At 39.1% G+C, this 23,379-nt stretch overlaps 3 protein-coding genes, 1 long non-coding RNA gene and 4 other non-coding genes across 9 annotated transcripts; 5 read left to right on the top strand and 3 right to left on the bottom strand.

The window, feature by feature from the left end:
- Positions 1-113: 113 nt before the first annotated feature.
- Positions 114-5,927, bottom strand: LOC137605866 (ras-related protein Rab-34-like). Its single transcript, XM_068330726.1, has 11 exons — positions 5,803-5,927; positions 5,297-5,418; positions 5,032-5,123; positions 4,014-4,079; positions 3,479-3,580; positions 3,015-3,079; positions 2,868-2,919; positions 2,703-2,784; positions 2,250-2,340; positions 2,064-2,168; positions 114-825 (listed from the first exon to the last, which is right to left on the bottom strand). Exons 2-11 carry the CDS (start codon positions 5,342-5,344, stop codon positions 764-766), a joined length of 765 nt encoding a protein of 254 aa, XP_068186827.1. The 5' UTR covers positions 5,345-5,418; positions 5,803-5,927; the 3' UTR covers positions 114-763.
- A 357-nt stretch (positions 5,928-6,284) lies between these two features.
- Positions 6,285-8,459, top strand: LOC137606361 (uncharacterized). The gene is made up of 7 exons (XR_011037846.1): positions 6,285-6,392; positions 6,586-6,663; positions 6,869-6,921; positions 7,118-7,160; positions 7,361-7,442; positions 8,134-8,191; positions 8,285-8,459. It is a non-coding gene; the product is annotated as an uncharacterized lncRNA (long non-coding RNA).
- LOC137606780 (small nucleolar RNA SNORD49) lies at positions 6,713-6,787 on the top strand. Its single transcript, XR_011037925.1, has one exon. It is a non-coding gene; the product is annotated as a small nucleolar RNA SNORD49 (small nucleolar RNA).
- Positions 6,968-7,041, top strand: LOC137606783 (small nucleolar RNA SNORD65). Its single transcript, XR_011037928.1, has one exon. It is a non-coding gene; the product is annotated as a small nucleolar RNA SNORD65 (small nucleolar RNA).
- Positions 7,215-7,288, top strand: LOC137606784 (small nucleolar RNA SNORD65). Its single transcript, XR_011037929.1, has one exon. It is a non-coding gene; the product is annotated as a small nucleolar RNA SNORD65 (small nucleolar RNA).
- Positions 7,983-8,056, top strand: LOC137606779 (small nucleolar RNA SNORD49). Its single transcript, XR_011037924.1, has one exon. It is a non-coding gene; the product is annotated as a small nucleolar RNA SNORD49 (small nucleolar RNA).
- A 1,066-nt stretch (positions 8,460-9,525) lies between the features above and the next one.
- On the bottom strand, positions 9,526-12,735 carry LOC137605731 (calpain-1 catalytic subunit-like). Its single transcript, XM_068330437.1, has 12 exons — positions 12,508-12,735; positions 12,358-12,427; positions 12,092-12,210; positions 11,871-12,004; positions 11,461-11,635; positions 11,302-11,376; positions 11,125-11,210; positions 10,940-11,014; positions 10,379-10,536; positions 9,957-10,114; positions 9,831-9,842; positions 9,526-9,729 (listed from the first exon to the last, which is right to left on the bottom strand). Exons 1-12 carry the CDS (start codon positions 12,733-12,735, stop codon positions 9,526-9,528), a joined length of 1,494 nt encoding a protein of 497 aa, XP_068186538.1.
- Positions 12,736-16,583: 3,848 nt separating this feature from the next.
- Positions 16,584-21,690, bottom strand: nsrp1 (nuclear speckle splicing regulatory protein 1). 2 transcript variants are annotated; one of them, XM_068331248.1, is made up of 7 exons: positions 21,661-21,690; positions 20,465-20,552; positions 20,224-20,280; positions 20,003-20,131; positions 19,357-19,564; positions 19,121-19,223; positions 16,584-19,016 (listed from the first exon to the last, which is right to left on the bottom strand). In XM_068331248.1, the coding sequence occupies exons 1-7, from the start codon at positions 21,678-21,680 to the stop codon at positions 18,227-18,229; spliced, it is 1,395 nt and encodes a 464-aa protein (XP_068187349.1). In that variant the 5' UTR covers positions 21,681-21,690; the 3' UTR covers positions 16,584-18,226. The 2 variants fall into 2 exon arrangements, with proteins under 2 accessions (XP_068187349.1, XP_068187348.1); XM_068331247.1 differs by lacking the exon at positions 21,661-21,690 and adding an exon at positions 21,095-21,139.
- Between the last annotated feature and the right edge of the window lie 1,689 nt (positions 21,691-23,379).

Raw genomic sequence — 23,379 nt, 5'->3', positions numbered from 1 at the left:
GCTGATTCGGGAAACACACCGACTCTTGTGTGTGTGTGTGTGTGTGTGTGTGTTTGCATTCTTGGTTATTTTTGCAGTAAAAACATGATCAGTTATTCTGATTCCAGAAAGGGTTTTCCCACTCAAAAAAGATGATCCATTTACAAGACCAAACTAAAGCCTGCAATTTATGTACTGCACATCATTTAAATATGAGACAAGTACATATGAAAGGATTAAGAATACTCTTACTCCACCTTTCCTGAAGTCAGGTGACTCTACTGAGGAAAGAAATGCGATGTGACTTCCTGCTCCTCTGTCTCAGCTAACAGACCTTCCATTTTCAATGTCATGAGGACCCTGATGTCAGATGAGCTGGATCTGTTTTGGGTATGACTGCGGTCATGGGAGCTGGCGTATGCATCGCATTAGCAGCATAAACACATGACAGGCAAGTAAGGAAACCAATAAGAACGCACTGTCGTTTCCTCCAAGACAGAAGTATTACATTGCGTAGACGGACTGACGTTTTGCTTATGAAGTGCAGGTTTGTCACAAAGCTTTATTGTCACACAAGCATTCCTCAGAGGACAGTCTGTCATTCTGCTGGCAGAACGTTTACAGCCACAACTTCAAAATTTCTTCATGTCAAACCAGCTCTCAGGTCGCCTCCAGATCACCACAGATACAACATGAGGTTCTAGTCCTTGTTGCAGTTGAACATCCTCGGGGGGGGGGGTGTCGTTTCCAGGTTAGAAGTATTCTGATGGTTCGTTCTCTCTCATCAGCAGCACTTGGACTTCTCCTTCATGGGTGTGTGATTGGCCTCTGTGTTGTCTGTGAGTCCTGTGTGAAACACAAAATAAAAAATGCTTGTACTGTACTTTTTCTTTTCTAAAGATTTGCATCTCCAGTAGAAACTCTGGTAGTGATATTTAATATCATTTAACATGATATTAAATATCTGACTTTTTTACAACAAAAAAATGAGTAACTTTTGACCATTAAATGTACATCCATCTTCTTGAAGATGAAAAGATCACAATCATCTACAGTCGCTTATTCACCCTGAAGGTCACGGGTCTGTTGGAGACGATCCCAGCTGGCCACAGGTGAACAGTAGGGTACACCCCGAATAAGATGCCAGCTCATCACAGGGCCACACAAAAGACAAACAAACACAAATGCAAACGAACACACACCTATGGAAAACAATGTGACCAATTCTCCTGCGTGTTTTCGGAAGTGGGAGGAAGTTGGGGTCGTGGAAAACCCGTAGAGAACCCACGCAGACATGGGGAGAACATGCAAACTTTGCACAGAAAGGAATCGAACCCAGAACCTTCTTGTTGTGAGGTCACTGCAACACTGTGCTGCAACCACTAATTGTATGTGTACAATATGCAAGAGTCACAGAGCAGAGACCGGAGCAATGTCTGCATCTATAAAACAGACCAAATGATTGTCACGCTTCAGCCACATCTGAGAGATAAAAATAAAAAATAAACCAAGCCTGTCATAATGATAACATTACATCACTACTGAGAACTTGACCATTAGATAGAGTTGTAGATATTCCAGAGAAAGTCTTTTTACAGGTCACCACTAGTGTCCATTCAGTGGACTCAATCCGTCCTGGACTTCATTCAACAGGAAAATCAATATTAAAAAAAGAAGAAGAAAGAAATAAACAGGATGATGGTTTTTGAATTATGCTCCAGGAACAAAATTTGATACGAGGGACAGGATAGTCATCAGAACCAATTTCTGTATCCACTTTGACACTTTTTTTTTTTTTACTGCACCTGTCAACAGCAAGCACTAGAAAATGAAGCAAAAAAAATACATTTAGAGAATCAATCATAACCCACACATATACAATAAGGATAAACTGTTGCCAACCAACAGGAATGAAGCAACCCAAGGTTTAAAAACTAAAAGAGCCTCACAGATATTGTTTCAGCAACATTTTAACATTAAATTCTTTTTTTTAAGTCCAGATATTGAAATATTAGAATTAAATAGTCAGTAACTGAACAAAACACACTGCTGCCCTCAAGTCTTTACTGAGCAAAAGGACTCACTGATGATGTCACCGTGTCTCGAACCACTTTTCTCGAGCTCAGACAAAACGCTGGCCTCAAAAGTCAGAGATGCCACACGGAAGAAAAAGTCCTTCACACCATCCCCTGGAATTATGAGACAGAGGAAAGAGTTCAGTGAGACACAGAGAGGACCAAGCAGGAAATGAAAGGCAGCCTGGCTCCTACCTGACTTTGCCGACACGGCCCAGTACTCCGCTTTGATTTCCTCAGACAGTTTGATGGCTTCCTGCTCAATCTGGTGCAAGTGCTCCGGTGACTGAGGAGTAACACAGAATGGATGAGGGGAAAGAAACATGGAACAAAAAGCTTCAACCACTGCTCGCACGTTAACAGGCTGATCCCTTCTTCAATGTAACAGAAAACAAAATAAGAATGATCAGCAAGTATTTTAATAATCATTACTTAGGTACCACAAATGGACCACTTCTCCTGTTCTTATATCATTTTAAAATACGTTATAACATCACAGTATTCAAACGTGTATAAAAATGAACATATAAACTCATTATTATTTTCCTATTATCAACCTAGTTAGAAATCATTTTCACTGTTTTACTCGGTTAATGAAGTTCTTAAGCTCGTCTTCGATCTAAGTCATTCTTTTTAACCTGCACCTACACTGAGGTCCTTCTTGGTACCGACAAGGAACAGGAGAACGCTGGACGGGTCGTTTTCCTTCATGGCGTCCTCCAGCCACTGCCTACGAACACAGACACACACAGACACGCCTTCAAGTAACACGTCAATGACATCATAACTGATTCATATTATGGTATGTCTTACCTGGCGTGTGCCAAAGAGCTCTCACTGCTTAAGTCAAACACCACTATGATGGCTGTGGGAACATGAACACAAGAGCAGCCACTCCACTAGTCAGACAACTCTGTCCATTCATTTCAAATCAATGTGAGCAGCTTTAAACAGACTCACCTTGTGCTCCTCTGTAATATGTTGAAGCGATGCATTTGAAGCGTTCCTGACCGGCTGTGTCCCACCTGAAATACATCAGACGCACCTTTAGTTTAATTTAGTTTTGGTTTAAGAAGTTAGTCTCTCTCTACAAATAAAACTGGCTTAGCTTCACTGGGAGGCTCACTGGCTTTCAGCAGTCATTATGTGTCTCATGGAGTTTATCGACAGATGAAATTAACCTAAAAATAAATTTAATTCAACTCATGTGCTATTAAATGACCAAAGACAACTCAGTGGAGGAAACCTGAGGCCAACTGAGAAGCACTAAGCTAATTAAATCAAAAGAATGTTGTCAAGTATAATAACCATCGACAGTGAAAATTGAATTTTGCTTCATTCATCAGACGGAAGTTGTGTAGGTTTAGTTTAGTCATCTGTTTGCGGAGTGAGTGTTTTTCTGTCGCACATGGAAACGTACTTACAGCTGTAAACTGAAGGGGACACCGAGCACCTCAAAGCGCTCCATCTCAAAATCCACGCCGATGGTTGCTTTGTAGTTTTTATCAAACACACCCTTACGAAACCTCACAGGAACAAGGGAACAAGAGTTCATATTATTATTTCACCAAACAATTATTTCCACAATTAACAGGAAAAGGTTTTGCTCCACATGCATCCCTCCTTTCATTTTCAACACATACAGTACATGCCTTTTTTCATGAAATGCATACATCATATTTAATAAATACAGCAGCTGCAGCTGCTGTGTGTACTGATGACACACATCAGCTGCAGCGTATGAGAAAACATGCGGAATGAATTAGGCGTGGATAAACTTCTACGTGTTATTGATTAATGGAAAATACATTTACACAGTTAATCTGTGTATCAGTGCTGACACGAACTGCAGCTGCAGGCAACAAGCATTAAAATCATTTCAAACTGGAAACAGATTGAATAACATCTAAAAACAGCCACCCAGCCATCTGAACTCAGATTCATGAAAAAAATTCTTACCTGCTGATCAGGCAGGTTTTCCCAACGGCGACATCTCCCACCACAATGACCTTGGCAATATTGTAGCTGTCAAGATAAAACCACTGCTGTCAAAACAGGTTGAAACAGCATGCAGAACGCATTGCATACGACTTGGGGAACTTGACACTAGTCAAGACCTTTAATATAATGCCTCACAGCCCCTTGTTAAAGTTTACATTCTCAATAAGAACCATTTAAATTTGATCCTTTAATGTTCTTCAGTCTGCTCCTCCATTGGAGGATGAATCAAAAGTAATAACTTTGATCTCACAACTTAAATTTTGTTCGGTAAAATATGAAAAATCTTTTTAAAATGATTATTTGTTCAAGTTTCAATATTTATTTACACCCCCTCACACACACACACACACAGACACAAATGCACAGACCTGTGTCTTATTCCACTTTATCTCTGTGGTTCATTTAATGTGTTGGTTTGTTGTCTCTTTGTGAAAATAATATAATCTGATTCAAAGTTCTAAAGATATTTTATTTAATTGTGACTTTTAACACACGATCATCCACGTGAATCTGAGTATGGGAATTCTCTTTTTATATCTTGGATTTTGTGACCTGGTGAAAACCAATTAGATTTTTCTTTTTCATAAACTTTGTACAGTACATACATGTGTCATAACATGAAGTGGTGCCTTCTGTTATTTTGGGTCTAATGTTATTTTTAGTTTGTGTTTCCATCATGATTACTTGGACTTTGCTCATCCCGGAGTTGGTTCTGTTCCTGGAACCAATCTCAAACATTATTTCAGTTTTTTTTTCCCCCCGCAAAACTACAAACAACAAGAAATGCCTGGTTACAAGTTGTTTTCTTTCATGGTTAGAAGTTGAATTTGGCTCATTCTGTGGATTTCAATGGAGGGTTTGTGCGACATCACTAAAAACATATTTTGACGGTGTATTGCAGAGGTGTGTTGTTTTGTTTCTATTAAGTCCTTCAGTGAGTCAGCCGGTGTGTACTGGGTTCACGTTGTGGTCTTACTTGACTGTGCCTGTCTTCTGTGCCTCACAGACGGCCTTCACCTGTGGGTGGAAGCTGTCTTTGGTGTGTAGCGCGGCATTGGGACAAAAATACTGCAAATAAAGTCAAACATCACAAACGTGTTTTCAATATCATAACATTTGATATGCTCAATAAGTCAGCCGGCAGTTGTAACAGTGGTAACTGTAGTGTGTGTGTGTGTGTGTGTGTGTGTGTGTGTGTGTGTGTGTGTGTATGAGAGTGTGTGTGTGTGTGTGTTACTCACCTTTGGAAGGTGAGTAATTTTACGGTCTTTCTTCACAGGTGACAACATGCTGCTGCAGAGGATCAACACACACACTCACACACACCACACTTCATTCACCTTTATCGCACTTTTTTTCACCACTTTCCACACAATGAGAAAAAGACACAGAAAATGTTTTTAACCTTTTCTGAAACAGAGCAATTACATTTAAAATACTGGCTTTCTTTGGGTCAGTAAAACATATGTTCTGCTCAAAACGCAGGAAACTTATTTAACATGAATCAACATAGAGGAAAATTTTAGATGTAAAACAAGATCTAAGTGTGCTGTTGTAATTTAACCCAACTATATAACCCAAAAACATCTTTTCTAAAGAGATGTTTTCCATTGATCAAGTTGTCGGTCATGTATGAGGTGGTTCTATTACAATCTGGACAAATTAAGTATTTTTTAACATGAAAAAAACATTTTCTACTGACGTCTCACCTCAAAATTAAAATTTTGAATGACTTAAAGAACTTTACCTGAAACTGTAGGGTGTGAAAATGCGGGAAAAGGCTTCAAGTTCCGAAGACGTGTCGTGATATCAAAGTCTACCGAGAACACAAACCCAGATGACACAAACACGACCTGACGATCCGAACCAACACGATGGTAATGAACGTCCACGGCATCAGTAACGAGAACAGCGCCACCGTGTGGCAGCGACGAGTTCTAACGTGTTGCTGATGAGCAACGGAATGCGAAAACCCCGTCAGTGAATCATGAACTTTACCCTCCGGAGCAGCAGGAGGCGCCAGAGACTCTCTACGTCATTTTATGGGGACTGCAGAGCGACTGAGGACTCGTGACGTATTTCCTGCGACATTTCGTATAAAAACGTCGACGAAAGCTCGCACGTTCCTTTTGAATTTACCAGTAGGTGAGGAGAACGACACGTTTACAGCTGTTTTAATTAACATTGTGTGTTCATAAAATAAAACAGCGCGGAAGAAACGCCCTTAGAATGTCATGTGATGTTTTATGAACTAATTCAAAATGTTTTTTTCCCCACCAGAGCCTTACGTTAGCCTTTTCCTGACGGACCACGTGGGACCGACGGAACATAATGGAGGTAGGATTTTTTTTCCTGCTAGCCTCCAAAATAATTTCATGTTCGTGCAAGTTGTAAATCATCTGTTAGATGTTCAAAAATGTGCGTTCAAAACAACGATCTGTCAGAAGTTTTGAGTGTTATTTAGTCCTTATTACTTTGTGACCCATTTCAAGAAAAGTTATGAACACATGATTTTTTTTTTTATCCATAGGTGAAACGAAGCTTTGTTAACAGTCCGCATGACATCAGTGCTGCCTGTACACAGGAGGTCTTACCAAGTTTGCATGAGGTAATTGACGGTGAAGCAAACTCCCTGTGGAGTGACATAGTGCAGTTATAACAGTGATGAAAACTGAATAGGAAGCGCCGTCTGATGCGATAACTGACGATGCTTTATGATCAATGCTCTGAGCGTCAAAGTACAGTTCATCTGTACTTCTTCATCTTCATCTGTGATCAATCTTGTCATCAAAGTAGATAATTTTCTTTTACAGGCTGGATAGCGGTGTGTTTACCGAAGATGAAATCTAAACGCAGCACTGGCATGGTAAGATTCGATGCATATAGAAGTAACAAGCCGCAGCTAAGGAGTGTGTTGATGAAATATAAACTGAAATAGCTGGAATTACCGGCAGATTATTCAGTGGTGAATCTCGGTTTTCTGAACATTTTAGATGAACAGTTATCATTTGTGAGAGCCTTAAATGTAGCGCAAAATAAATCATGTCTTTTTCCTTTTGTAGCTGTTGGAAAATACACCTGCCAATGAGCAGAGATGAATGAAAGGTATGTTTATCGTATTTTTTTTGTCGCTATCATATTTTAAACTGGTTGCTTTTGTTGTGATGATGCCTAAACTGAAACAGCTGGAATTACCGACAGATTGTTCAGTGGTGATAATTGGTTTTCTGAATGCAATTACAGAAAATGTTCAAAATTGACTAAAGTGTTGCTAGTTTTTCACTGATTTGTTTTGTCTTTTTAAGGATGAGCTGGTCACTGAGGAGTCACCTAAAAGATGGTTATTCGTGTTACAGCGTGAGGCAGCTAGTCTTTGATATGGTTCTTGTAAGTTGTTTAAGATTTTTTTAAAATTTGTTTCCAGTGTGGTCAAATAAGCATTTAATCTCTCCCCACTGTAAACTACGATAGCTCTGGAAGTTTGTGTACACAGCCAATATCACACTTCAGAAATCTTAATAATTTGATTAAGCGTCACAAACAATATTTTTTGACATTAACTTGAAGGAATAGCGTGTTTGCTTCAGCCATGATTTAACATGATATAACAAATAAGCAACACGTTTTTTCTGTGTAACTGTAATGTTTGTAACTTGAATAAATTATTCAGTTATTAAACATTCAGGAGTAGTTACATTTATTTTACATTACATTTAGTTACATCTGGCCTTGGAGGACAGCCATTATGCTGATGTGGCCCTCAGTGAACATGAGTGCCATAGATTATTAAATGGATATGGTAATATTCAACCTAGCGCTGTTTTACCCTCCCCCCAAATTTTTGAGTTTTGATACTTGATTGACCTTACAGTGGGGTGATTGAAAAGTTTATTTGCACTGGAGTTAAGTGGCTTCTTTAGAGGCCTGGTCAATGATGAAATCCTGGAATAGGAAGTGCCGTCAGATGCGACAACTGACGACTTTTATCCAATTTTCTGAGTCTTAAAAGATGTATTTCTGGAAGGTTGTTTTTCTAAAAGTGCCCATCCAGTGAGTTTTTCACTCCCTTTTATTGCAGAATTCCTGTGAAAAGTTTGATCTCATCACCTGAAATCTGCAGGGGAATATTAGAAAGGGTAATTATCAAACTGTAGTGCAAAGAGCAGTTAGCTTTATTTCTGACTACAAAATGTCTAACAAAACATGAACTCTGGATTTTCCTTATTTAGTTGTGGACCAGCTAATCGTACCGAAGGAGTTTACCTGGAATGCCATTTAACAAGAGGACTTGGGACAACGGTCTAAAGACGGACGTCAACATTTGTTGGAGCTACTTTATAAAAGATGGAGCAATGAAATGCTTTACAATTGTAATAAAGAACAAAAAGACCTTCAAACCTGAAATCTGTCTTGCCTTTTTCTTGAGCCTCCATGTGAGATGAGGCAAATTCAAGGGTTGACAGAAGTTTCTAATCATAACAAGTTTGAGTTAAGTAGTTCCCTGAACCTCAAGAGATGCAGACAAAACACAGCAGGGTGTACGTCGTTACATTTACTACCTAGCCTTCTCAATGTTAAACTAGCATGGAAATTGAAGTAACGTCCTCCACTGTATGCAGGTTGTTATCAAGATATACTACATTTTAGTTCCCTTACAAATGGAGCAAATGTGTGTGATCTTCCTCTTTGTAGAGTCACCATCCAGTTTAAGGTAATTCAAAGATTTAATCTGTTGGGTGCTGTTGCAGTGGCTCATCTCCCGCTAGAGTGGTTCTTCCATGTTTTTTTTTACTGCCTGTGTGGGTCTGGGAGGACTAATTTCATCTGTGCTGTATGTTGTACATACAGTATATGGTACCATTTAGCAAAGTTGACTGATACAACTGGATTTGGTTCCAGTTTTAAAACAAGTGTAATCACTTAAGATTTAACCTTTAAGAGGTCTCCCTTTGCTCTGAATTTATCTTCCTGTTGTAATGTGAACATTTGAAGATGACGTTCCATGAGCCACTTCAAGCCCAGTCCACTTTTCTCAAGTCCTGAAATACCTTGCTTTATGGGTGATCAAACATTCTAATGGTGCTAAGTACTTAATCAGTGTACAGATTTTATTTGTGCATGATGGAGATTTAAGACATTATGGCAAAATACCAGCAAACCTGTGTGATTTGATGTAAATCCTTTCAATCCTGTTTAACTTTTTTTTTAAACTGCAACTGAAAGCACAAGGGCACGTTTTTATGCACAGGACATCTAACTTGTGACTGGATCATGTATTTGACAAATCTGCTCAAATGGCAGTTTCACTTCATATTATCAAAAGCACAAATAAAAATGATCATACATGATTGAAGTGTATGTTTATTTGAATTATGAGTAAATGTGTAACTAGATGGACTTTAGCTAGTTGAATCATAAATTGCCCCAACACCCTGATAATTGTTTTCCATCAGTTGCTTTGCAGATATTCTCACTCAATCTCAGCCTCCACCTTGGAGTAGATTGTGATAATGAAACTTCCGGTCTGATTTGGTTCATATGTGCAAGGAATTATCAAGTAGTCTCCCGGCTCCAAGCTGTGAAACTCTATCAGTTCTCTCGACTCACTGAACTCGCTGACCTTCAGTGGCTCCTCATCTTGCAGGAGCGACTGTGGAAGTCTTCCTCTTGGTGCCTGCAATGTTTATAAAAAATATTTCCCTTTACACATACTATATATGTAGGATTGACAGAAGCCATGATAATATTTGAAACACAGATGATTTTGTTTTTTACCTCTTCTGGCACCTGTTCAGAAAGGATGAAGAGATCAGATTAGAGACTTTTCTTACATAATATAATGATCCTCTGTGTATCTTTATTCAAAACTAAGGTACAGACACCCATGAACACATCACTGACCCTGTAGATGGTAAACCCAATGGAATGGTATTTGAGTTTGCTGCGATATTCTTCATCAGGCTTCTGCAGCAGAGAGAGTAAGACGTTCTTGGCTCCTTCACACTCCTCCTCTCCCTCCCTCACCGTCAGGCGATACTGTGGATTTGTCCAGAACTCCCCTGAGAAGAGAAGTATACTGGTTATAACACTTTATAACTGTGATAACTTCTTACCATCTTTTCCTTTTTATGTTACTTTATTTTTTGTAAATAGTACAAATGGTCCTGTTTCAACAAACAACAAACCCCACCTAACTCCGACACATTGGGTATCTGTTGTCCCAAACCTTCTGTTGTGTTTCCGGTTAGTCAATTTATGGCTATACAAGATAAAAACATGTAATAATAAAGCAATAATTAAGGAATCGGCTTGTGAAATCTCACCTGACTGACTGTCGGAGCCCCCTGCAGATGTATCCTTTTCCCAACGGCCTTCTTTCAGAGAACAATTCCATTCTCCTTCATCACCACTTATAAAGTTGGGGCTTTCGCAGCAGATGTCCAGTTCTTCAAAATAGGTACAAAAGTCCTTCATACTCATCCTACAAACAGGGATTAAGGTCAGAACTTAAATGATTATTTGTGGTTAAGGAGTATGTCTTCACTTATGGAGGTTCCATTGTTGAGAGTGACTAACCACAACAGGGAATTCATCAAAATAACGTGCAGTCGTTGAAGGCCTCAGGGTCCAATCTGACTGTCCCACATACTACTTTAATTAGCCATGTTATTAGTGTTCTACAGATGTGTTAAAATGTTTCTTCATTTAGCTGCCAATGTAGTTCAGACCCTACAGATAACACTTGTTCCCCATGTTGTGATTCTGGCACATGCTTTACTAGAAACAAACCTCAAAAAATGACACACAGTATGTCCAAATGACATACAACACCATATTGAAGGGGAAGTTTAAGTTTTTTCAGTCAATTTTTTTGATTGTCTCACCAGAATTCCCCATCATTGCGCTGCTTCAGACACTCATCACGGTCCTGATCGCATACAGTGTTCCAGACCCCTGACCTGTAGCACAGACCATCATTGGTTGTGGTTCATTCTCTGAGGGCTGTACCCTCAGCTAGAAAACAGCATGTTGTTGACAATCATTATTTCACAGCCACAGAGTCCCTTACTTGTCGCTCCATTCTCCATTCCATTCTTTCTCACCCCAGGGGTTCCAGACTCTGACCAGTTTTATACTGTCACTGTCGATCTCAAGCTGATTAAATCATAGAGAATTACATTTGTTAAATTATATTTCCATTTTAGGACACATAATATTTGATTTAAAAAGGCAAGGAGGATCAAACCTGCTTGACTGCTGTCACAGCGAAGGCATGACCGTCCACCAGACCAAAGGTTTTGTAGATCTCTTTCCCCTTGTCCTGAAACAGAAACATTTGACCACTTTGAAGCAGATCATGAATCTCCATGTCCCCCAAGTAGTTAGACACCATTCATTCTTTTACCCCTGTAAAAGTACCACAGCCCATCATAGTTTTGGACTCGATGGCTCTGTACATGACATCCCACAGGTCAGACTTGTCTTTGCACAGCTTGTAGTTCATGTGCACACCCCCACCAAAGTCTTTCAAAGCTTCTGGTGGGTTTCCTGCAATCATGTCTTTATAGGATCCACAAATTCTGAGGCAAAAAAATATAAAGAAACACTTGTGAGCGTCACCCTTAAAGATTTATCAAGCTTGAAAAAAGGAACGTGAAATTTGTAGACATGAAACATTTGCAGCTAAAACAAGGGAATGAAATAAAGACTGGTGTCCAGATTATCGAAATAAGAATAAATATAAATGTGGCCTGGGGTTTTGACATGCTTAACAGATGTTGTGTAAGTCTGCAGTGTGCAGAATTCATTACATACTTGGCATACGCCTTCTCCAGCAGGGGGGCCCAGAACTCTTTTTGAGACCTGGATGAAACCGACACAGGTTCACTGTTCCGTGTTGGTAACAAGTCATCAATGACAACATCCACCCATTTTCCATATCTCCAAAACTGGACAAATGGGGAATAAATGTGTAAGACAAATATTGTTACATCAAAAGGAGATTTTGAATGAAATTAATTAGAAGGCTGCTTTACCCTGAAGTGAAATATCCCAGTATAGTCATTCTTGAAGCTTTGATCATGAGGCACGACTTGTGCCACCAGCCCGTTGTGGAGAGTCAACGCCCCGATAGATGAGAGAAACCAGCAGTTTCCTACAGGCAACAGCACTATAACATGATCTGAAAGCAAATCTTAACATCATGATTTGAAAGGCTTCTTGCTTTGTGTTTGACTTTACCGGTAATCACATGTAAACACCAAAGATTACGAGAATATTCAGAATTCTTCAACTTACATACCAACATCTCCTTGCTTGAAGTCAAGTCTGGACGTCCCATCCTCAATGAATGATGGGTCAGGGTTAAGGTCCTTAAAAAGTGAGAGACGCTTGAATCTTTTCTAAACCCCTACTTATTCACAAATGTTTGACAATGAACAGATCGACCTACATGCGGTCTAAGCCACTCCACTTCTTTGAGCTGCTCAGGTGTGAGATCCTCAAGTTTTCCCAGGGAGTCTGAATTTGCTGGGAAAGTTTCATCTTCAAATTTGTTCGCTTGACTGAGGAGAGACTTCTTGAGCTGCATGTAGTCCTGACCTTTAAATCTGACGGGGTTAGAGGGGCTTCCTTCACACCCGTCTTCATAGAGGGAGTGAATCATCTTCACACAGGTCATGTTGAAGAGCAATGGTAGAGATGTCTGAAATAAAAGATACAGCAACCAGCCAGCTGTTTGGAGGAAAGATTGAACAGTAAAGAGAACTGATATGAATTGTGAAAGGGGAAATACACAACCAACCTGTAAAGTAAGCCTGGCAACAGTTTCAAAGGATAAAGTCAGTGTGGCAGGACCAGGAAATATGAAAAGCACGACAACTACATCACCTGACTACCAGCTCATGAGTTTGATGCTACTGATATGTGACAGTCTGGGATCTTGTGCAGATAAATTTGTTAAAATACTAGATATTATTACTGCTGCATTTAAAATTGGTTGAGTGACCAAGCCTTTCAAATATTTTTACGTACCGTATGTATTGTACTGAAGTACAAATTTAACATATTTGAACTTTTATAAGGATAACAACAGTGTCTTCTTCAATATTATTAAACACACTTTACAGGCGGCAAAAAACAGATATTTAAAACATTTAAGTATATATTAAGTGTTAATTGCATAATAGTGAATGGTTTTCTCAGATTCTCACAACTTGTTATGTGTAATATTTACCTGTGAAGTTGAATTCTGGTACAAATCCCAATGCTGTGTGACTGAAAATGGAATCCTGCTGCTAATTTATCCACATTGACATCATGGCACATTGAGACAGGCCCCTATTGGCCCCTCATGCCACTTAAAACAATGATCAATGAAATGTGCGACCTCATTTTAAAGTCATGTTAAGTTTCTTTGAAATATGTAGACAGAGGTTAGTATAACAATCTCCCCATGTAAAAAGACAGATGTCAAATCATGACACTGACAAGATTAAATTATGATATGAAAACTACTGTACATATATTTTTGTCATTAATGCACAACATTTAACTTGACATCATGAGAAAATGTAGCTCTTGTGCAGTGTACCCAGAGTTGGACAGAATTAATCGAAAAGCAATTTCTGGAATCCATAAGACATGTAGTGAAATCAAAATTCCTGGTGAGTCTATTTTCTGTTAGTTCAGTGTACTCAAAACTGGCTGCTTCATACCACCTAATACATTCCAAATAATACAAACACTATCACATAAGGTTATTTTCTATTTTATCAACTCAGGTTCTTGGGTTCTATTTATGGGCTGTAGGCCTTAGTGAACTGAGCTGAACATATCATCCAGCTGTCATGCCACTGTAGAGCTTCACATACCAGAGATCCTGGAAAGTTGCATAAATCACTGAAACAATGTTGTGGTTGTTTTTGACAGCCGCCAACAGGCGTGGCTCCCACGGGGTAAAATTTTTATTTGAGATAGGTTCCCTTGAGGTAGTTGAAGAGGAGTGTTCCTTTGGCTGGGATCATCAAAGGCTATACAAAAGCTCAACTAAACACACATTTAATTCAAAAAATATCTCTACATTTATTGTATTTGTCCATATTCCATTTGCGAACAAAGCCATGGAAATTCATGGCAAACAGATGAAATTAACAACATTCTTGATAGAAAAAGATGAAATGTGTTTTACAAGAACAGAAGGGTTAAATGACTGACTCTTTAATAAAGCATGGATTTTTGCAGCATTGGAACAATCAGAGTTGTGTAGTTAACAATTAAACAAACTACTTAGAACCACACTGAACCCAATGAACACACAACATCCTGCCCCAGACTTCTGGAACTCTGCTTCAAGTGAAGTTTATCAACTGTGAGCAAAAATTTGTTGGTGTTTATAGCTGTTTTATTAAATGTGCAAGCAACTAGATTGTTCTCGAGAACGAACTCAATGAATTGTCAGTGACCCTAAAGAACATTAATGCTCAAATCAAAGAAGAACAGAACAGTTCCAGTAGAACAGGAATTTCCATCTGGCTTAGCTTGATCAATCATCAACTATGCAGCTTAAAACCACATTTCTATTCTGCACTAAGAAAGAACAATGCACACAGTGCAGTACAAGGTTTACTGCAGATTGGGACGCACCAACAGATTGGTGCGTCCCAATCTGTTGTACCTGTTTTTTTATGTTATGTTAAACTGTCTCTTTGACTGTTGAGCGATCACAATAAGAGCTGTTCTTATGTCAACAATACTTTTTACATAGACAGCATTGATCAATTTTTCTATGTTTAATGTTTTTCCAATTGCCTATGCATTGACATTTTTTTTATTTATTCAATTACCATACTTTTATTTTTAGAATCTTAAAGGTCCAAATTTTACTAACATTATCTTAAATTCAGACATTCATAACAAACAGCACTGAAAATGAAAGGGGTTCAGTGCTGCGAGTCACCAGCGTTTAGAACCATCAGTTGCTTTCTGATTGTGACATGTAGTGAGTCAAAGTGTATCACGTTTAAATCACGTTTAAAAGATTATGCAGTGAAACCAAACCTTTGGGTTTTAAATGTGTTTTGGGTTTGTACTGGGTTCTCCAGCTTTCTCCTACCGCCCAAAACATACAGTAGAGGTGAATTGTTGACTCTGAATTGTCCAAAGGAGTGACTGGTTGTTTTTCAACGTGGCCATAGTATGACGTTGCAGCTTGCTCATGATGTACTGTACCTTTTGTAGTCCCCGTGGGATAGGCTTCAAACCCTTGCACGGTGCTGCTGAAATGCTGGCAGTTTGCAGGCAGATTTCCTCTCGGGTAGTAAAAACCATGGTGTGCTGACATGTGTTTAAGTAAAAATGTGTCCAGAGGGCTCAGAAAGTTTCACTGAAACAGTATGTACTGACAAGTCAGGAAGCACAAGAGGAAGCTCTTTTTGTCTCACAGTATAGCAGTAGCAGAAAAACAGCAAACCAAAACTGATTTTTATTATTTGCACTGATACTCGGTTACGTACACTTTGACATCCTGTGCTGATTTACTGATGAACTATTAAATTCTAAATTCCAGGTTCACTTCCAAATGTTGAAGCATGTGTCTCCAGATGTGGTATGGGATGGGCCCATCACGCTTGGGTTGATAGGCAAATGGTATATTCGAATGTGAGAGTAGTTATTATCAGCGGTGACCAGCAGCATGGGAGCTCCATAGGGGATCGTGCTCTACCCCCTCTTCTTCACCCTCTACACCATGGACCTCCAGTACAACTTGAATCGAAGCCACATGCAGAAGTTCTCAGATGGCACAATGATCGTGGCATCAGGGAGGGTGAGGAGGGGGAGTACAGGAGACGGCTGGCAGACTCTGTGGAGTGGTGTCCCTGGAATGAGTTGCAGCTGAACACCTCTAAGACTAAGGAGAAGTGCTGTGCTATCTATGCACCTACCTACCGACTGACTGAACGACCTACCAAACGGTATTTGGATGCAGTACTACAACACTATGCAAAACATGACCCATGATGCCTTAAGCCATCACAAATATCTGTTCAGATACACATTGTACATGTTAGAATAAAGCAGTTTTTCAATGCATCATGAAGAACTCCAATATTTAGAGCAATGCAGGGATATATTGCTGTAATCAGAACGTTACAACGGGCTATGTTTTCTTCTATCTTTGAATAATATCCCCGTCGTGTATATAGATAGATACTTTATTAATCCCAGAGGAAATAGGTAACTAAAAAAAAGGGACCAACAGTTCATTTTAATTTAGCTTTAAATTTCAGCAAGAGATCAGCATCTGAAGATGATCTTAGTTTTTTATTGAGCTACATGAAGAAAAAATAACATGGATTCACCTCTTTATCAAGATCTACATCAAAGCTTGAATTTTTGTTGACACATGCCTCTCCCTTCCACCAATTGTTACAGGCTGTCATTTTAAATGCAATTAAGAAGAATCACGTGAAAGTCTGAGCTCCAAAACTTAAAAAAAAAAAAAGGAATCTGACCCTATATCTGCTCCAGCATTTTTATTGGTTCTTCTAAGTTACATTGACAGTATAAGCAAATAAATATCAAATAAACACTCATATGCGCACATGCTACTGTGTCTTTATTAGCTGTGTTATTGCATGTTACTGTTGTAACTAATGGCTAGGAACCGTTTTACATGCACTCTTTTATATCACCCATTTTGAGCACATTGAATGTTTTACATTAAAAACCTGTACATTGAAGTGCTTGAGGAAATGTTCTTTACATTCCATCACTAAATAAGTCATTAAAAAAAAAAAGACACCAACAATTGTAAAGCTGTAATACAATTTTTACTGTACAGCTAAACTGCAGTTGACACACGAGACCGGGTTCCGTCATTCCAACACTTTCTCCTAACGATGAATTATACTGTATATGTATCCCATGAAGCACCAAGACATTTTTGTGAGCCAAAGATCCTTGCAGAATTTAGAAATTGCAACTGGAATTGTGAAACGTTGGTTCTTAGACACACATTTTAACACCAAAAGACTGAAAAACAAACATGATTCAGACCAGAAAGTATTTTATTAGGTCATCACTGACTACAATAGAAAGAACACAAGAACTCAACAAAATCACAATGAGGACTCACATATTTCCATTCATCCAACTTCCAAATTCACCAAATGAGATAAAATGTCCTATTTACACCCCTTCCTTTATGTGATGTCATAACAGGGACAAAGTTCAGTTTGACAAGTTTCTGTTCAAAGTGATAAACCCTTCAATGTATAGAATTGTATAGGAGCACACTCTGCTGTTTAAATCTAATCACTGCACTGCAGTGCAGGGAGGCAACGGGTGACCTATGATCTGAGATTGACGGTTTGATTCACGTTCCTGACCAGCAATCTTCAGAGGGTGTGCTGGCAGTGGGAGATGTCAGCTCACCTCCCGAGCACTGCCGAGGTTCCCTTGACCAAGGTGCCACCCCCACCCCACCCCCACAAGTTGCTCATTTTGGGGCGCACACAGAAGTGGCTGCCCATCACTCTGCCTCCCACTGTCTGTATTAACTGCATGCTTACAGGCCCCTGGTGTTTGCTGTGTGTTTGTTTCAGGGGCTTGTACTAACAAATACTGTAAAAATGCATGTTCATCAGTAAGAGTGATTAGAAATTGTCCCCAAAGAGGGACAATAAAGGTGTGTTTCTGTAAAGCGGGTCTACAGGATTTGTAACATTCCATATTTTTTGTCAAAAATATCAAGATTGCACTTCATGACACATTCATTAACCAAAATAAGCATGGGCACTGTACTTTAATATCAGTCAGTCCCACATACACTGATTCAATGTTTAATATAAAGTATGGTACCAATTGTGTATATATCCACAACTGAAAATAGTCCCCAACAAATGTCATTACTCCTTTTTGAAAATATTTACCATGAACAGAGCCCTGAAATTTTAAAACATTATTGAGTGTTGAAGAGAAAACCTTTTTTAATATGAAGGTCTTCAGCAAAAACCAGTGTGTTTAGGTACCAGGGGTATGAAGGTCAGCCAATACTGACAGAAGCAACCAACTCCTTGTTGATTTTTATTTTTTTGTTGGAAAAAAAACCCCCCAAACAAGCCTTAATCTCTAAACTGAGATTTGGTTTGAGTGAATTCAGTGGCATTGGCTCAGTCCTCATCCTTCTCTATGTAAGTCTTTGACGCTGAGCGGGCCATCTGTCTGGCCATGTACCTGTCTCTCGCCGAGCTCACAGTCTGATCCGTGCTGCGCTTGACAAATTTGTTCATCTTCTGCTCCATTTCCTCTTTCTGCTCTTCTTCTGGTCTCTCTTCATCTTCTTTTTCCTGTTTGTGTTCTTTCTTTTCTGGTTCTGTCGTCTTCTCTTTCTCTTGTTCCTTAATTTTCTCCTTTTCCTCCTCCTGATATTTGTCTTTCTGCTTGGCTTCATCTGAATTCCTCCTCTTCTCTCTTTCCCCATTTCTATCCCTCTCTCTTCCTTTGGGGCTCCTCTCCCTTTTACCATGCCTGTTTTCCCTCTCTGCATCTCCCTTGCCTCTGTTTCTGTCATCTTCTCTGCCTCGATCTCTGTCCCTCTCTTTTCTTCTATCCCTGTCATCTCGTCTTCCTCCATGTCTGTCCTCTCTTTCCCTTCCCCTGTTCCGGTCTCTGTCCTTATCTCTATCTCTCCCTCTGTCTCTGTCTTGATCTCTGTGGCTCTTTTTATGTCTGTCTTTCTCCTTCTCTTTCTCCTTTTCTTCTCCACTCCCTGATGACGGTGATCTCTGCCTGTACTGGCGCTTTGAGTGTCCAGAACCTATTGCAAGCTTGCTAAACCCAGACTTCGGCTCTTTCCCCTCCTCATTGTCGCTGCATGAACTTATTACATTATCACGTAACCCAGATGAGAGAACAGGAGACATTCTGTCTGTGTTCTTTGAAATTGTTGAGGGTTGAATTCTGTGAACGAAAGAACATAGAAATACACATAGTTTACACACACATATATATATATATGCATGTAAGGTTTATAATTATTAAAGTAATGTAGAGCTATGACTGACTTGACTGATGAGCGATCTGGTATTGCCTCCTCTCCTACTGTCTGATTCAGGAGATGACGATAAAAGCCACTCAGATCTTTCTGTTTCTTCACGTCCAAGGCAGCTAAAGAAAATAAAAGGAGCTTGAGTAAATTATTTATGTTTAAAAATTACAGTTTGGCATTTAAGTCTCATTACACCAATTACAAAACCTTCTCTGTCGGCAGCCTTAAAGTAGTTGTACAGATCAATCTAACCTTCCATCTCTGCTTGTCTCTTCTCCCGTTCTGCCTCCTCCTTCTGCTCCAGCAGTTTCTGCCGATAGGCAGAGGTGACATACGCCTCTTTATCTGCAAACTGCTCTCCCTCTGCCTCTCTTTCCTTCTGGATCTTCCTCTCGTCCCTTCGTTCTTGCTCTTTTTTTCGGTCCTCAACTGCTTTCATTAGTTGGTGGATATACCTTGGCTGTAATATAAACATAAACAAAAAATATTATATTATAACATTAATGAGAAAATATTGAAAATTTTATTTTAACTTCACAACTAATGACCTCAGAGTATCAATAACACCAAAGAACATGGAATCAGGGTAGTTCTTGAAGGCTGAGTTTGAAGCAGCGAAAATTAAATTTAGATTTTGTCGTAACTGAAGGTCTGTTGGTTGACAGCAAAAACATCTTCAAACCCTAAATAGAAGTTCAGTTACTTCAGATTTAATCCTAAACGTTTGTCATGACCTCCTGGATAAGTAAGAATCTACACCAACAGAGAATCAGGGTCTTTCTGTACCACATTCTAGCAGTTCACTCATGGCCAGCATACCAACACTAACCATTATTCCCACTGGAATTCCAGTCCTGACAAAATCTGCAATACAAATGTTCAAAATAATGAAGATTACCCTTTTATCAGCGCCATGCAGAACTTTTTTACTGTTCTCCAGTCTCTGAGTTTGAATATCATCATACACTGCATCATAGTCATATACAGTGCTGTCCTGTTCCAAGGCCTTCTGCATCTCCAAGCGTGTCTTCACAGAGAAAGATAAAAAACAGACAATATTAAAAGAATTGTATATTAGCGGGAAAGACTGTTTTTGTATGCTCAATTTTTCCATCATACCTGCTTCATCATCTTCTTTTTGACAGCTTCTCTCTGTAGACTCTCCCCAACTGAGGTCTGAAAACCAAAACATAACAAAACATATTCATTATTAAAGGGTACGATAAAGTTCTTTCTTTTACTTGCAAAGTACTCAATTTCAGTTTCCATAACAATGAAAATACTTTACTGCATGCAGTGACAAATAGATTAAAACACACATTTAGTTTCCTGTACTTATTAAATACAAACAATTACCCACTTCATCATCTGAGTCATCCCCAAACACAGACGGTTTCTGCAGAATCGCTGCCTTTGAGGTTCCCCTCTGTGGCATAATCAGCCCATACCTGAGGATTATGAGAAGGGAGAACTTTAAGACCTTGTCCCCCTTATCGATGGACGGGTTACTATCAAAATACTTTTTTAAACACACCTCTCAAGCAGTGTCTGTAATACAATCACCAAAAAACATGACACCAATTCCCCCTAGTCTTTTTTTTTTTATAACTACCGGGTACATGGTGTCGTGATAAGGTTAAAAATCAAGAGAATAGGAGAAAATCAAGAGAAACGAAAACGTGACCGATTAATACACACAGGGGGAATGGAAAACACCTTAAAAACATTATTATGCAGGAAAACGGAAACTGTCTTTGTTGACATCACATAAAATTCAATAAAGAATGTGTGGAGCTAGCATAACGTTAGCACGTCGCCAACTAGCAGCAGGAGCAACAACGGACCAGGTGCAAATTTTACAAATTACTCTGAATTGTACGTTAAATTCTTTAGCACGACTACAACTCTAATCCAAAACAAACAGTTGAACGGTTGTAGTTAAACATTAGTCACACAGCATCCTACTAGCGTTAGCACATCTACGACTCACTGTTTTGTAGGGACCGCCATCTTGTTCTATTGCCCGTGAACGAGCACGACAGATTCGACACAAAAAAATACAGTAATATAATATACTGTATTGTGCTGCAATATAATATAATATAATATAATATAATATAATATAATATAATATAATATAATATAATATAATATTAGGTTAGGATGGGGGTTGTGTACAGTAAGCAACAGACTAATGGGTCCATCAGCCTGCCACGAATGTGCGACCTAACTTAACAAAAACAAATGTACACTGGTACCTCTACTTACGAAATTAATTGGTTCAGAAAGAAATTTCTGAAGAAATTAGAATAAGAAAGTAGAAAATATTGTAAGTAGAGACGCTTCTTCCATGCCCCAATCCGTTCCAAGCCCACCAAAATTCAGACATAAATATTTTATAAAGCATAAAAATGCATCAAAACATGTAACAAATACACGTTACAATTAGATTATTACACAATAATAACCTATAATATAATAATAATAATTATATATAATTGTGCATTATGTGAAAAATAAATAATACAGTAAAGAATAAAAATGATGGTCATTTACCTTTTAACTGCCATCCTCATTGTCCAAAGCTGTTTACATCAATCCACTGGATGTTAAGTTCTTGAATGCATTTCGTCTCTCATCCGAGATAAATCTTCAGTTCTGAAGGTGGCTGGTCATGTCCCAACTTATTAACCCTGTGGGGTGTGGTCAGTGCTGTTCACATTCCAACGACCGTCGTTGAAAGCCATCTGGCTCCTCAACGATTGTTGGTGTGGGTGTCAAAGGGGGTCGCTGAAATGTGAGTTTCACCTTTGCATGCTAATGAGGGTCATTAGCATGACACACATCACCTGGGTCAATCTACTGAAACAATCTTTTTGGGAGTTTTGAAAGGACATGATTGTAAATGGGAAAAAGGGGATGTCGCAGCCCCCCCCCCCCCCCCCCCCCCTTCAGAGATGGCTTCTCCACTTTGACGTGGATTGCTTCTTTCACTCCTCTCTCAAACCATTTATCTTCCCTGTCCAAGATCTGAACACCGGTGTCCTGAAATGAGTGTCCCTCTTCCTTGAGGTGAAGGAAGACTGCTGAGTCCTGTCCTGATGTGTTGGCTCTTCTGTGTTGAGCCATGCGCCTGTGTGGTGGTTGTTTGGTTTCCCCTATGCAGACATCAGGTTGCCCTTCTGGCTGTGTGGTGTGGGGTCTTTTAGGTGGACCAGTCTTTGTTCGAGAGTGTTGCCCGGCTTAAAATACACAGGAACCTTGTGCTTGTTAAATATCCTCCTCAGCTTTTTTCTGACACTCCAGACACATGCGGGATCACTATACCATTACGCTGGCTCTCTTCCATCCTCACTGGTAAGGGTAAGGGTCTTGTGTTCCACCTCTTCCATGTACAAATTGGCTACGATAGGAGACACCGGCGAGCCCATGGCACATCCGTGTTTCTGCCTATAGAAGGTCCCTCTGTACTGGAAATAGGTGGTGTTTAGGCAGAGGTCCAAAAGTTGGCAGATCTGGCAGATCTGGCAACTTTATATATATATATATATATATATATATATATATATATATATATATATATATATATATATATATATATATATATATATATATATATATATATATATATATATATATATCCAGTATGCATGTCGCGTCTTTATTAATGTAGAAATAAATGGCAATGGCAATATTACAGTTCAGTGAATGACATTGACTATTGTCTTGAATATTTGCCCCGCACAAGATATCTGGATAGTCACCAACATTTGTAGTTCTTGAAATTCTGTCTGATCATTATGTTGTACACAACTGTAATTATTGTGTTAATGTTGGGTTTGTGCCTCAGTGCATACCTACAGCTGACACACAGTTCACCTTTGAGTGTTCGTTTTAGGTTGCACTCACAACGTTTAATGATCTATGCCCTCAAGGCAGTGAAGATAACAGTGTAGCAGTGCAGGTTCAGACAAGAAGCCCAGTTTCCAGGAGTCTTTAAATATCACCTGACATTTACCCTTGGTCAGTGCTCCAGCCACATCATTGAAACATTTGCTAACAGAAGAACTCCAAACATGTAGTTTCCATCCTTTAAAAAGACAGACATGCTTTCTTTTCTTAAAATTCTAAATGGAGTGCCACTGGTTTAGAAAAAAAATATAGCAAAACATCAGATTATTTGTATTATGCTATCATTTAATAAAATAATCTAATTAATCAAAGTATACTTCATTAAAGAATAAAAGGAATTAAAATTTGGTCTTCATATAAATT

Source organism: Antennarius striatus, chromosome 13 (genome assembly GCF_040054535.1).
Source record: "Antennarius striatus isolate MH-2024 chromosome 13, ASM4005453v1, whole genome shotgun sequence".
NCBI classification, from domain to species: domain Eukaryota; kingdom Metazoa; phylum Chordata; class Actinopteri; order Lophiiformes; family Antennariidae; genus Antennarius; species Antennarius striatus.
Note: the sequence above shows the minus strand (reverse complement) of the source record. Positions and strands in the feature narration are given on the sequence as shown.